Source organism: Castor canadensis, chromosome 5 (assembly GCF_047511655.1).
Source record: "Castor canadensis chromosome 5, mCasCan1.hap1v2, whole genome shotgun sequence".
Taxonomy (NCBI): Eukaryota; Metazoa; Chordata; class Mammalia; order Rodentia; family Castoridae; genus Castor; species Castor canadensis.
In genome coordinates this window covers 1,313,808-1,327,659 of record NC_133390.1, presented here as the reverse complement: position 1 = coordinate 1,327,659, position 13,852 = coordinate 1,313,808, and the positions used below count along the sequence as shown (strand labels likewise).

Here is a 13,852-nt window from a genome sequence, read left to right as displayed (position 1 = left end):
ATATAGTCCCATTTGTCAACTCTTACTCATGTGCTCACCTGGTACAGAAATCAACTCCAAATGGATCAAAGACCTTAATGTGAGGCCTGAAACTCTGACACTATAGCAGGAAAAATTAGGGAAAACTCTGGAAGATATAGGCATGGGTTATTATTTTCTAAGAGGACTGCAGTTGTCCAGGAAACAAGAGCAAGAATTGGCAAATGGGACTGTATCAAATTAAAGAACTTGTTTTTATTGTATAAACAGGGCTGTCTTGGGACTGACCTTGCCTTTGGTCTGGGGTAGGCTGCCTGGGCGGGCGCTGCAGCCTGTGTTCACAGAGCAGCTCCATTCCTACCATGGTTGCTCTTTGCTTCTACTGCTAAGCCTTTGGAGAAAACTTGTTGCGGTTCTGAGTTTCTTTTAGAATACTTTTTTCATCCACATCACTTTCTAATGCAGTCTGTTCGTTGCACCATGGACATGTTCCTACAGATAAAACTCCCTCATCCTAGGACCATTTTCTTTTATCTCTTCTCTTTCACAGTAAAGATAGCTTCTTAAAAGTTCCTATTTTATACATAGCCATGTATTACAACTTCTTGGTCACCATAGTCTGTAGGTATGACAGTGGTCCCATAAGATCCTAATAGCTGGAAGATTCCTGTTGTCTGGCGAGGTGGTCACCGTTGTCACGTCTTGTGTGTGGTGATGCTGGTGTATGAAGGTTCTGCACACACAGTTATGGGCAGTATGTAATCCTGTGGCAATGATTAATTGTGTTTGTGGCTTGTGTATTTACCAACTATACTTCTTTTTGGTTTTCCAGCATGTATTCTGTCACTTATGGGGAGTGGCTGCCGTGTTCTGCTCACTGGCAGCCCCATTCATCCTGCCGTGTTCTGCTCACTGGCAGCCCCATTCATCCTGTGTTTACCTCGGTTGCATCATTTTGTTTCGGGCTTGATTTCTTCTCGTGTTGTCTAGTTCTTCATGCCCCAGGAGCACTGGGCTGCACTTGTGCACCATGGGGCATCATTGCATGGAGGCTATACCATCCAGGTTTGTGTAAAGTCACTCAACAGTCTTCACACAGGGACGTGTATCCCTGTGCTAATCGATGCAGAATTGTAACTAATGTGATGATCTCACTACTTCAGCTGTTAAAACAGCACATTATTCCGCACTGTGGATGTGCTGTGGCTATTTCATAAGGCCTCTCTTGAGGAGGGTGTCCCTTTGATAGTTGTTTAAAACCTGGGTGAGTACAGTGGCTCAGGCCTGTAATCCAGCTGTGTGGGAGGCAGAAGGATCATGGTCTCAGCTGGCCTCCAGCAAACATGAAACCCTACTGAGAAAAATAACTAAAGCAAAAAGGACCAGGAGCATGGCTCAATTGGTAGAGCTCTTGCCTAGCAAGCATGAGGCCTTGAGTTCAAACCCCAGTACTGTCAAAAACAAAAACAAAATGAACTCTGAATTCATACCAGCACTTGGTAAAAACTATATTCCAGTAACAAAGGGGTGCAAATGATGCCAAAGATCCCTTCCTTCTCCCGTTCCCAGAGATGCACAAAGAAATTTGTGTTTTCTCCTCTTTTAAATTCTTCTTGTAGTCACCAGCATAAGTCTAGTTTGTATTTCTGCATGTTAGCTCCTTTGGGTGGTCAATAAACACAGCCTCCCAGCTCTTAGCTGTTATGAGTTATATTTTTAGATTTATATTGACAAGGTCTAAAGCATTTGTAGAGTGTTTATCACCTATTTTTAGGCCTTCTGTGTTTTTTCTACAAGTTTAATCTAAAAATTTTACTATAAGGAAAGCAACATTTACAGTATTATGATAATGTAAATATATTTTGCCATAGAACCACATAGTATGAAATGTAATTCTGTAGCACAGAACCCTTGCCAATTGAAGATGAATGTTCACATGGAGACTCCCAGTGTCTTTTTAGGTCTTTGTGCTGCTTCGGGCTGCTTCTGTTACCATGGCTTCTCATATCTCACGATGTCTGTTTCTTGGGTTCTATTTTTGTTTTGCTGGAGCACCTCCTTACTCAATTGCTTTGTGGAAGCATGGCCAACAGGCTTCTGTAGCTCTTACACAGTGTTGAAACATGCAATTATTTTGTTCTCATACCTGATTGATAATCTGACTAGCTCTGGAATTCAAAGTTTGTATCATTTTTCCCTTCAAACTTAGTTCTCTCTGTTGTTTTCCAGGGTTTAGTGAGGCAGATGAGAAGCTGAATTTCAGTCTTGCTCTTTTGCAGGTAAACCTTGGCAAGCTTCTTCTACTCTGTCCTCAAACATTGGTTGGATTTCTCCTCACCCTGCTCCCCAGCCTGCTTTTCTTCCAGACACACGTGCCCATACTTGAGTCCGCGTTGGTAAACCTCAGAGTTTCTTTGGGAGTAGTTCTCAGGTTTCTGCGTAGGAGTTAAAACACCACCTGTAGCTGCCGAGTTCCCTGGAAGACTCCTTTCCCTTCCCTCTGTGGCCTTGCTCTGCAGTTTCTGCTCTGTCAGGTCATCTGGTACCACCTGCTTTATGCCTTTAACACTTGTACAAGCTTTCTTGATCATTTTGTAATTTTTCTGCAGCATTGTGGTTCACGCACTGTCCCAAAGCACCTTCTCTGGCATTGTGACAGGATCTGGGGCAGAATGGAAAGGAGGTAGGTCCTTTATCACCACTTTGAATTGAGAACCTTTCTGGATCACTTTTGGAGAATGGCAAGGTTCTGGACCTTGAGCCCATTTGACAGTGGGTTTTCTCTCTCCAGCAGAAATGTCACTCAGCGTTGTCAAAGGATTGGGAAGAGACAAAGTGAGCCAGTTTCAGTGAGTTTGTCACAGCATTATAAACCCTTTCTGGGACACGGGCACTTTTGCGTGCCATTTCTCGTTATGTAAGAGTGCTCCATCAATTTGATAGCTGGGCAATTTTGTTAAGTTGCAAGTTGGATTTCCTATACTCTTGGTCATCAAGTCACAGAGAGATAAGCTGTCAGGACCTCAGCAGGTTGGGGAAGGTGCTCATGTCAGTTTTGCTGGGAAGATGGACATGACTCTCAGGTTACTGAATAATGATAGTTCAGAAAACTAAAACAGCCCTATCGACTACATGTGGAAATGATGGAATGAAAGTAGCTATGATTGTGAAAGCATGGCGGCAGATGAGACCCATAGTGAAGTACAGCTGTCCTTGACAAGCAGGCGCTCTTTCTGCCATCAGGGTCATGTGTAGGTGGATATGCCGTGAGTTCCCAGCTGTGCTGGGGGCCAGCATCATGGGGTGAGTTAGACCCCATAAGCTAGTAACACCCACGGGTGTGAGTTTCAGCTCTGGGTGCTCCTTGAGTCACTTGATAGACTACGCTTAAGTAGTCTCAATGTAACCTTAGTTACATTGAGAAAAGAACGGCTGTGAAATTTTGCTCATTAGCACCAAAGTGGGGCTGGGCTTGGGGTTATCTCTGGATGTGTCAGAGGCTGGGTTTATATTACAGCGCACAGGTCAGCATACAGGTCAGGGGCTTGTGGGCTTTTCAGGATGTTGGCTCTTTTGAGCATCTGGCTAAAGTCAAGTTCGTTTTCACTAGACAAATGCACCCAGGCACATAGCACACCACTTTGTAAGTGATTATAGTTTTCATGCCTTCCTGAAGCTTGTTTGTAAACCCTCTTCTGCTCTTGCTAGAAGAGCAAAGTGCTCACTGGAGCCTCCGATGAACGAAGAAAGGCCAGGTGTCTGGTGCCTGCCTGTGGCTCTGTTCTATTCTTGGTGACTTCGCTTGTCTTTGAGGACAGTGCCAGGCTGTTCCCACTGCTCGGCTGTTCCTCTGGGCTTTGCTGCCCTCCTCCAGGGGGAGGAGTGGGGAGAGGGTTGTGTGTGCTTAGCCTTTATTTTCATTATTGGCAAAAAACATTTGTCTTTTTTATCAGCTTTTTTTGGCAGTCCTGGGATTTGAACTCAGGACCTGACACTTGCCAAGCAGGCACTCTACCACTTGAGCCACACTTTTCTGCCCTTTGCTTTAGTTACTTTTTAGGTAGGGTATTGTACCTTTTTTCCAGGGCCAGTCTCAGTCTGAGGTCCTTCTACTTATCCCTCCCACATAGCTGGGATTACAGCTGTACACCACTACTTCCATCCCCTTATCAGCTTCATTTCTGTTTTTAGTTATTTTCCTGAGTGTTTTTTTTTTTTTTAGGACACTGTCGGGTTTATTATATGACAGAAATTTACAAAATGTCAGTTTGAATTATTGAAGAATCTGCTGAAGAACGTTTGAATAGGTGTCACTGCTAACACAGCTGACACAGATCCTCGATTTAGTCTCAAATGTTGGGACAGCTGTGTTCCTGGGGTGCATATGTTCATCTTGCTGCGATGTACTGTCTCATATATCACTGAATATAAGCTTTCCAGTTTGGGGCTGTGATTTTTGTAAGAGGAGTTGGCTGCTAACATTTGATATTTGAAACATGCTCGATGGACATAGGGCTACATTGGCCTCATAGGAAGAGTTGGGAGGTGTTCCCTCTTGCTTGCTGTGGGAGCAGTTTGTGGTTTGTGAGAGACCATGCTGCTGTTTTGTATGCTTCCTTTTGTCTTCAGTCTTTTGACTATGTACTCTCTTTCCCCAGGACCACTTTCCTTCTGAAATGTATCCTTTAGGTCTTCCTGTGACTGCACGGTGTTTCAGGTGGAATTTGTCTTAGCACCTTTGTATGTCCTGCTGTGAAAGCACTGTGTACAGGATTTCGGTACACACCAGGAAGCTCATCCCCCTCTGCTTCTCCATGGCGTGGGCTGTTGGCTCTTGGCCCTTTGCCTCACTTCTCTGTGCTGTGCCTGGGTTTGTACTTACTTGTGTTTGCTCTGCAGAGGGCTAGGCTACTGCTATAGTTTAGAACTAGAAGGAACACTGAAGTGCCATGTGCTGGCAGTTTGGTCCCCAGGGAGGTAACATTGGGAGGTACCTGGCCTGGATGTGTTTTTTCTCTGCCAGGCACTCTCACCATGATGTGTTTGCTTTAGGGCACTCAGCTATGAACGACAACCTCCAAACCATGAGCCACAACAAACCTTTCCTCTTTAGAAGTCAGTCGTCTCAGGATTTGTCATAGTGACTGAAATCTGACTGGCACAGTGGGCGGATATGTCTGCCAGGCCTCACCCTTCCCTCTGCCTCTGTCCGTGTGTCTCTGTACTGCATTCTGCACCATTCCTCTTTCTCTTCCTCTCAGTTCCCTCTTTTTCCCTTTAGCCATGTCTAACATGCTATTAAACAATCAAGTTTCTAACTGCAGGCATTATAGTTTGTATTTCTGGAAGGTCTGGCTTGCTTTCCAAGTCTACTCGGGCACTATTTTCCTGTCTCCTACCTGATTCTATGGGCCATTATTTTATGTCTGTGTGCTGAGTGGGTGATAAGTCCAGAAGGCCCGAGGCTGTGCTTCTTATGTGTCCTGCTGGCTCTCCCTCATGCCTGTGTCCCTGTGGGATGGTTCTTGGGCAGCAACTGTGTGACCAAGGCCTCAGGTAACTGAGTGCTTTTCCACAAAGGATATGCTTTGCTTCTGCCAAGTGTCCACATGCTGCTGGCCCAGGGGGCTTTGCACTGGAGGTACAGCTGGACACACATGATTAGGGTCTCTGATCTGTGGGGGTTGGGTCTGGTCACCAATATGAGGGATATCCTTGCCTTGCCCTCGTCAGGGCTACTCCGTAGAGGCTCTTGGAAAGCAGCTGTGCTGACTACTATACCACCAACACCTCAGTCTTTGGAGATTCTTGGACATGGTGGGGTAAGTTTACTTTGGGATAACCCTGACTCTGAGATCCCGCTAGTGGAGTCCTACTCTGCTCATTTGGGCAGGCCTGAGGCCCTGAGCCTGGCCTCTGTCCCTTGTTTCATATTTAGCCAGGTTTTGGCAAGAGGCACAAGTTAGAAGCAGCCTCAGCACCCTGCTGGCCCCTCCACATCCCATACAGGGACGTTTTCTTGAATACTTGCCCTCACAACAGCCCCGTGGGAAGGTGCTGCCGTCGCTCTGATTTACAGGAGGAGAAAATTCAAGGATAGTCAGTGACTTGTCTCAGGGTAGACTCTGGGTCTGGCCTCCTCCTGCTGGGTTCTGCTTTTCCTCAGCCTCCTGGGGTTGCATGTGGGCAGCTCCGGTGCTGGCTAGCCATGGGATCACAGCCCGCCCCACACCTCTGCCCCTTACCCTCCTCTCTGGAGTCTGGGTGTTTCTGGGTAAAGACTTACATTAGGAACCATGTGTAGGAGAAAGGAAGTGGCTCAAGAGGTTTCTATCAGAAGCGATTAGAGGTTTTTCCTGTGTAGGCAGCCCTCCTCCTTGCAATGAACACCAGATGCAGTATTTTTATGTGTAAAATACTCATCTTTAGGATTTGTTAGTAACCTTGCCAAACACCTTAACGTTATGACATTACTCACAAAAACAGATGGCGTTCTTTTGAATTTTAATTAAGAGTGTATTTAATTAAGAGTGTATTTGAGAGTTTGCTGGTTGACATGAGTGATCAGAGAAGTTGGCAAGAGGCTCAGGTTGGGGATGAGGGTGTGAAGGTGAAGTTGATGGCTGTTTTCATTTAGTAACCTCACATTTATGGTTTGTCTCTGTCCCTGCCTGCCCAGGACTGTAGTTTGTTGGGCCTCCTGGCCACCATCTTGGCTTCCAATGACCTTCCTTCATGCCCTACTTGACCTAGGTCTCAGATTTTTATTCTTTCAATCAATGAATTTGTATTTGTTGAGGTCTTCTTTTCACTCCCCTTCTACTACATGGATTTTTGTTTTCATCTGTGAGAAGTTTTTAGTTTGGTTATTTGTTCTTTTTAGCAATCTATCCCAGGTCTTTCTGAGGAGAGATGAGCTCACTATACTGCTTGCTCTGTGGAGCTGTGCCTGCTGTGTATCAGTCAGGATTCTCCTGAGATGGAGTGGGAGGGTGTCTCTCTCTGTTTCTAACATGGTGACTCTATCTATTACTTCAGTAGTGAGAGAGAGATGGAGGTAGTTTTTGAGTACGGAGGCTTGGAGTCCCACAGACTGTAGCTGTGAGCTGGAGGCCCTGGAGACCCAGGGTGTAACTGAGTCGGAGTGGGAAGGCCCAAGGACAGATGCTGACTGGTGAGTCCCAGTCCTGTCTCAGCTCAGACAGGCAGGCAGACAGAAAAGGGGACCCTCTCCTCCCCTGTAGTTCTGTGCAGGCCCTTAGTGGGTTGCATGGCACCCACCACATAGGGGAGGGCAGTCCACTGTGGCCCAGCGCTGACCTCTTTCAGAAACTCCCTCATACCAGCAACAGTGTGTAATCTGGCACTTATGGTCACTCATGTGAATGTGAGAAGTGAGCCTCACTCTTGCAGTGAGAAATGGTGAGGGTCCTTGTCAGGGCCCATGGTCACTGAGGGCATCTCAGATGCTCTATATGTGCTCTGCTCCAGAGGGTCCTGGAAGACTTTTCTCTTGTACTCGTTTGCTAGCCATAATTGGTGAAAGTAGCCTTAACTTTATGGCAAGAAAAAAGCCTTGGTGAAAATGGTGTGGTTGAACTTGGCCCCTTTTTAATGTAGAGGAACTTGGCCCCGTGTGCCTTCTATAATTATGTAAACAAGAGTCTTGAGGCTGCTGGTGATACCACCTCCTGCTGCCCAGCAAACAAGCCAAACCTGCTGTAGAAGAAGCCCAGGGCGAGGCCGGAAGCCCTTCGTTGGGGAGTCTGAGCCCTCTTGCCTTTCTAAAGTGTGCTTGAGTGGCTCTGTCCAAGGGACTGAGGGGTAGGTCTCCCTAGGAGGCAGGTGCCTCTTCCGCATGTGGTGTGCACTCTCCCCGTCCCTACCCTCTGTGTCCGAGCTGACATGTTCCTCCCGCTGTGGGCACACTCAGGTACCCACCAGACTCTTCAGCTCATGGTCTGTTCCCTGTGTCTCCGTGAGATGGGACGTCTCATTGTCTCTGACTCTTGTCTCTTTCTACATGTCTCTGCCTCTCTCGGTGTCTGTGGAAGTACAGAGCTCATGCCTGGTTTGAGAGCATTGCATTCCTCTGAAAACTTTCATAAAATAATAAAATGTAGTCAGGTAGGGAAACCCCCATATACTTAATGGATTGTTTAACTTTTTCACTAAGTTTTAATTTCCTGTGAAGCATTAGATTGCTGAAAGATTGAAAAAAGTGTTTCATGACCTAAAAATATTTTCAATAATGTTCATTAATTCACTTCAGAAAAATAAAATGAGGCCCAGAGTTGTTGCTCAGTGGTAGAGGCCTTCCCAGCATGCATGAGGCCCTGGGTTCCTTTCCTAGCACTACAAAATAAATAAATAAATAACAAGATGAGAGGTTTTAGGGCTGGCAGAGTGACTCAAGTGGTAGAGTGCCTGCTTAGCAAGCATGAGACCCTGAGTTCAAACCCAGTACTGCAAAAAAAAAAAAGATTTAAAAATATAAAACAAAGTCGTCTTTTAAGAAGTTTGACCAAAAACTGCATACATTTAAAAGTGGACAGTGTGATCACTGTTGAGACCCTGTGGTAAGGACCACAGCAAAGATGGTGACGCTCCTGCCACTTCTAGCCCTTCCCTATGCCACCAGCTGTGGGCCCCTGTAGTCCCTCTGCTGTTCCTGGAGGCATGGGTAGGGTGGTAGGGGGCTTCCCTTACTCGCCATAACTGTGCTGGTAGTCATCCATGTTGTATCTACACAAGTTCATTCTAAAGTTATCTCTCCTTGCCAGGAAAAATGCCATCTTACTGCTAAGAGCACAATATGCATTTAATTTAGTTGGTAGAACAAATGACAAAATACATCTGCTTTGGTTTGTGTAGACCAAAGTGTAGAGAATCAAGAGCAGGCCAGCTGAGATTTTGAGTGACCCACCTCAGTGGCATGGTTGAGTCTTCAGAGCTGAGGTAAGTCAGGTTCCTGACCTGTGACAGACCCACTTACTCTAACTAGGATTTAGCCTGTTTAGGTTGTGGTTATCTAGCATGATGGGACAAAATGTGCCATTCAAACTGGTTTCTAACTGGAGTTTAAATCATGCAAAAACTGTTTCAATTAAACCAAAGCTGACATAAGCCTCTTACCATAGAATACCTTTTCCTTCTCTGTTTTTCACCCTTTGTAGGAGCAGGGACTGAAAGGAACACTCTTCGCTTCCTGTCCTCTCTCTCCTGGGTTCATTCATTTCTGACTTGGGGCAGTGCTCAGTGGCCAGTGTTTCCCTACATGGAATTGTGGTTGCTGTGCAAAAGTTCTTGTACTTAAATGTTCCTTAGAATCCCCAAGGTGACACCGCCTCTCTTTGTAAGTTTATGAGCCAGTATTATCTTTATCCACGTGGGGCCTTAAACAGCTGGGCAGGCTCTCTGCCTTGAAGAGGTGCGAATGTCCACAACTGCACTTGACATGAGTTCTAGTTTAGAACAGTTAAACCACAAATCTTCTAAAACTTCCTCTTCCCTTTCATGTTTACATTACTCATTGAAAACCTGCCTGCTCCTCTGATGGAGCCACAGTCCTGGGAGTTGCTGCCAGCTTTGGGCTCTCTTTTCTGCTGGCTACTGGTCACCAAGTCCTCTGGCAGGTCTCCCATTGCTACCTGGCCACCTCCCAGCCTTCACCTCACACCCTGTAGCCACTGTCCACTTTGCTGAGCAGGAATCTTTCTGAAAACATGACAGGATGGCTCTTTCTCACCCCTGCTTGGGGGCCTTCTGCCTACCCTTGTGCTGGTTGCTCCTGGGCTGTCCCTCTTGCTGTCTCTGTGTCAGCTCAGGTGGTGTCTATGTCCCTTCCCTGGCCTCCTTGGGCCACATCCCCTCCTCTTGGTGAACTTTCTGTCTTCCTCTGTGGCTGCCAGTTCTCGGGACTAAGTCAGCACTTCACATGGAGGCCATTCTCAGAAGTTAGGGCAGTTGCTTCTTTGTTGTGCATCCTTTCACGGACTGACTGGTGTTTTCCTATTTCCCTGAGCATGCCATGCCTGTCCATGTCTGGAATAACAACCCACCAGAAAGGTGGCGTTGTTGCCAGTGAGCTTACCGTTTGCCTGCATGCTCTGGAATAGCGTTGGGTCCATGCCTCTGTGAGACAGAAGACGAGAGTACTTAGTGTTTGGCAGAGCAAAGCCCTAATTCCACAGCATAACTAAATTGCAGTGACACATATCACCTTGAGAGGAAATGCATTTGCTCCATTCAATCAATATGATTATTACTGGCACAGCAAATCCATCAAGTGCTGAGTGATACAGTAATGCTACACAGCCTGTATTGTGTTGCCACTGGTGCGACCGAGGCATGCGATCTCAGGTGACCCCCCCACCCCTGGCATTGGAGCAAAAGTTCCTGCAGATGCCCCTCCAGCTGGGCGAGCCTGAAGCCATGGTGTTGTCAGAGGAGGAAGGAGGAGCTCTGTAAGTGGGGTGCGCCAGCCTCTGGGTGTCAGCTGTTCCCTGCCCCACCCATCTCCACGGCCGCTAGAGGCACCCTGCATGGGCAGCAGGGTCACAGCCTTGCTGGGCTTTTGTGCCTACATCATTTCCTTAGTTCCATTACCCCTCCAGCTTCTGTCCTCCTCTGAGAGAGAGAGCCTCTAGCTGATCTCCTGGCCTGTCTCCTCCCCTATATCTGGTCTGCACCTGTGGATCTTCCTCTCCCTTTTGCACTGCAGGTGGGTAGTTGGCAGCAGTGGCCAATGAGTCATCAGCTAGTTCAGTAGCAGCTACAGATAGATAATGTATGTAAAACTAGTTGTTACCAGCTGGGCGTGGTGGTATACCTGTAATCCCAGTTATGTGGGAGGCAGAGGCAGGAGGATTGAGGTCTGAGACCATCCAGGCAGAAAGCCTGAGACCTGTCTGGAAAATAACCAGGAGTGCAGTGGCTGACTCCTGTAACCCTACCTGCTCGGTGCTACAGAGATCAGGAGGATTGTTGTTTAAGGCCAACTCGGTAAAAAGCTCACAAGATCCCATCTCAGTAAAGCTGGGCACAGTAATGTACACCCATCATCCTAACTGCATGACAAGGGTAAGAGGGAGGTTGTGGTCTGGGGCAGCTCAGGCATAAGTGTGAGACCCTGTCTCAAAAATAACCAAAGTTCACAGGGCTGGCGCGTGGCGCAAGTGGTAGAGCACCTGCATAGCAAGCATGAGGCCCTGAGTTCAAACCCCAGTGCCACATTTTTTAAGTTCCTGTGCCTATTTTTTCCAACACATCTTTATTATGAGTACATCTTCTGGACAAAATAACACCTGTATAATGGGAGAATGATTTTAATTGCCTTCTGGACAAAATAACACCTATATAAGAGAATGATTTTAATTGCACGTCCATGTCCTTTTGTCAGATTAAAGTAGACACGGGCACCTCAGAGTTGCCTCCACGCTCCTCATGGATGGCAGCTCTCCCTCACCCATGGATGGATGTCTCCTACCCTGGCACATACCCCTAGCACAGGCTCAGCTTTGTGCAAGTGTGAACCACATGGTGGTACCATGGCACATCCCTCACATCTCCTGATTGGTTAGCACGGTGGATCACAGAGTGACTTTCACACACGCACCTGTGCACTGCCAGCATAAACCTACCTTGTTGAGTTGTGTTCACTTACCTCTGGTTTACGACTTTCATGTCTGGGTATGTGCAGCTGGCCTGTACTTTCCTCCCTTGTCATCTTGACAGTTACCTTCTTGGCTGTTGGGTTGACTTTCGAGAGAAGCTGTGTAGGTGAACTTTCATTATAGGGTGATTTTTGTTTCCTGACTCTGATACTTTTTTTGTTTTTGAACAGTATTGAGGGTTAAACTCAGAGCCTCACTCTTGCTAGGCAGGTACTCTGTCACTTGAGCCATGCCCCCACCCCGATTCTCTTTTGTGTTTGTAGTTTAGTCAGGTTTTCTATTTCTTTCTAAGTCTTGGTACGTGAGTAGTTTGCTTGGACTTTGTTCATTTTATCTAAGTTTACAAAGTGTCAGAAATAAAGACCCTAGTGTGTTCTCAGTGTTGTCAGAGTTTGAAGTGACAGTTCTGTTGTGGCTACTTCCTGTGGCCTAATGGCCCCTCCCAAAACTTAGTGATATAGCACAATACAGCTTTATGCGCTCATGACTGGGAGGTCAGGGCTCTGGCGCCCAGGGTTCCCAGGACCTCAGCAGGTCACTTTGTGTCTGGAGCTTGGTTCCAGCTGTCAGCAGGTTCCATGGTTCCCAGCATCCTGTCCTAGAAGGCTTCAGCAGTGGTGTGTCTAGTACCTGCTGGCTGGGCACCCTTCTCTGCATGTAGTCTGGCTACATGGGTGGCTTCCCATAGATAGCACCCAAGAAACAGGAAGTTGAGGCCACAACCTCTTTGGATGCAGGCCTGATGCCACGCCTACTGTGTTGGGGGGCAGAGCAGTCCCTGGCCTGCTTCAAGGTGGTGGGGGGGAGGGGTAAAAGCTAACTTCACTCAGCAGTAGGAGAGTGGTGGTGAAGGCCATTCCATCTGCTTCCCCTCTCAATTCCAGGGCTGGTTAGTTTGGCTGTTCTCTTGTGTTCTTCTGCCTGTTTCCACTTACCTCACCAGGGACTGTCTCTGCTGTTGTATGTAATTGATGGAGACTTAATTTCTGACCAGTTCCTTCCTTCCATTTTCTTTGGCTTATTTTGCTCATCTTTCATTGACTTTTTGAGGTGGTACTCGTTCTTCTCTATTCCTGTTGAAGTGAAAGCATTAAAGCTAAAAATTTCCTTGCTTGCTACATGTTTTGCTCTGTTTCCTTTTTTATTTTAAGTTCTGAGTAGTTTCTATTTTCTATTATGATTTCCTTCTTTCGTCTATTGATAATTTAGAAGCGTACCTCTCAACTGTCACCCCTATAGGGACTTTCTAGTTACACTGGGGTTTCTGGGTTTCTAGGTTTAGAATATTGTGGCCAGAGATTGGGCTCTACCTGATTCCAGTCACTGAAGCGCACTGAGTTTTGCCATCTGACTTGGGGTATGATCTGTTTTTATAACTCCTTCATGTGCTTGACAAGATTGTGTATGAAGGTCTTCTGTGTGGTTACTATGTGGTTTTTACTGTGCTGTATTCATATCTTTCATCCTTGTATTATTTCTGTTTGTCCTATCTGCTAATGGCTCTTCTCCACTCCCTCCACCACAGACAGACTCCTTGATTTTTGGTCACCTTTCACTATGCCCTTACTGTGATTTGGGTTCCAGATTTCTGCCTCTGCTGCTTATGTAATCCTCACCACTCCTGCGATAGGATTCCCTTGCCTCGTCCAGAAGCTACCTGGAAGGGACTGTGTCCTCACCCAGCTCCAACTGATGCAAAGCTGCACAGCTGGAGGGTAACCTGGGTTCCACTTTCCTGGAAGCCTGTATTTTACTGACTCCTCCTATGGTACCCCTGGGAAGCATGGTGCCTACTCCCTTCAATCCTTGACAATTTTTCCAGCCTGTTCTGTGCTCCTTGCCAGGGCTGCTGGACTGGGCTGGACCTCTCTCCCTCAGGGAGTCACATTTTTTGACCAGAACCACAGAGTAGACTGGAGACCAGTTCTAGGAACCTTGGCTTTGGGTTTTCTGCTGCATTTTTTCTGTTTAGGTGGTGGCCTATTGATGTTCACATATCATTTTACCTCTTAGTGTCTCTGTGAACATCCTGGTCCCATTGGGGAAGCATGCCAAAGTTCACCGGTGCGGTTGGCTCTCAGTGCTGGCTGGAGCCTGGTGGAGGTGGACCATGATACAGTGAGGCAGTGCTGGGAAGACAGAAGGCCATGCTGGCACTTCTGTATGATCTGCTCCCAGGCATGGTTGGGCCAACAGGC

At 46.9% G+C, this 13,852-nt stretch overlaps 1 protein-coding gene across 13 annotated transcripts in view; it reads left to right on the top strand.

Moving 5' to 3' along the window:
- The window catches only part of Adarb1 (adenosine deaminase RNA specific B1), a 127,170-nt gene that overhangs the window by 39,683 nt on the left and 73,635 nt on the right, over window positions 1–13,852 (top strand). The window contains exon 1 of one of the 13 annotated variants that reach the window (XM_074072482.1): window positions 2,181–2,662. The exons of the other annotated variants lie outside the window; for them this stretch is intronic. Within the exon in view, the coding sequence (XP_073928583.1) occupies window positions 2,652–2,662 (11 nt within the window). The 5' untranslated portion in view covers window positions 2,181–2,651. Of the gene's footprint in view, window positions 1–2,180; window positions 2,663–13,852 lie in introns of those variants that run through there. 13 annotated transcript variants of the gene reach the window in all.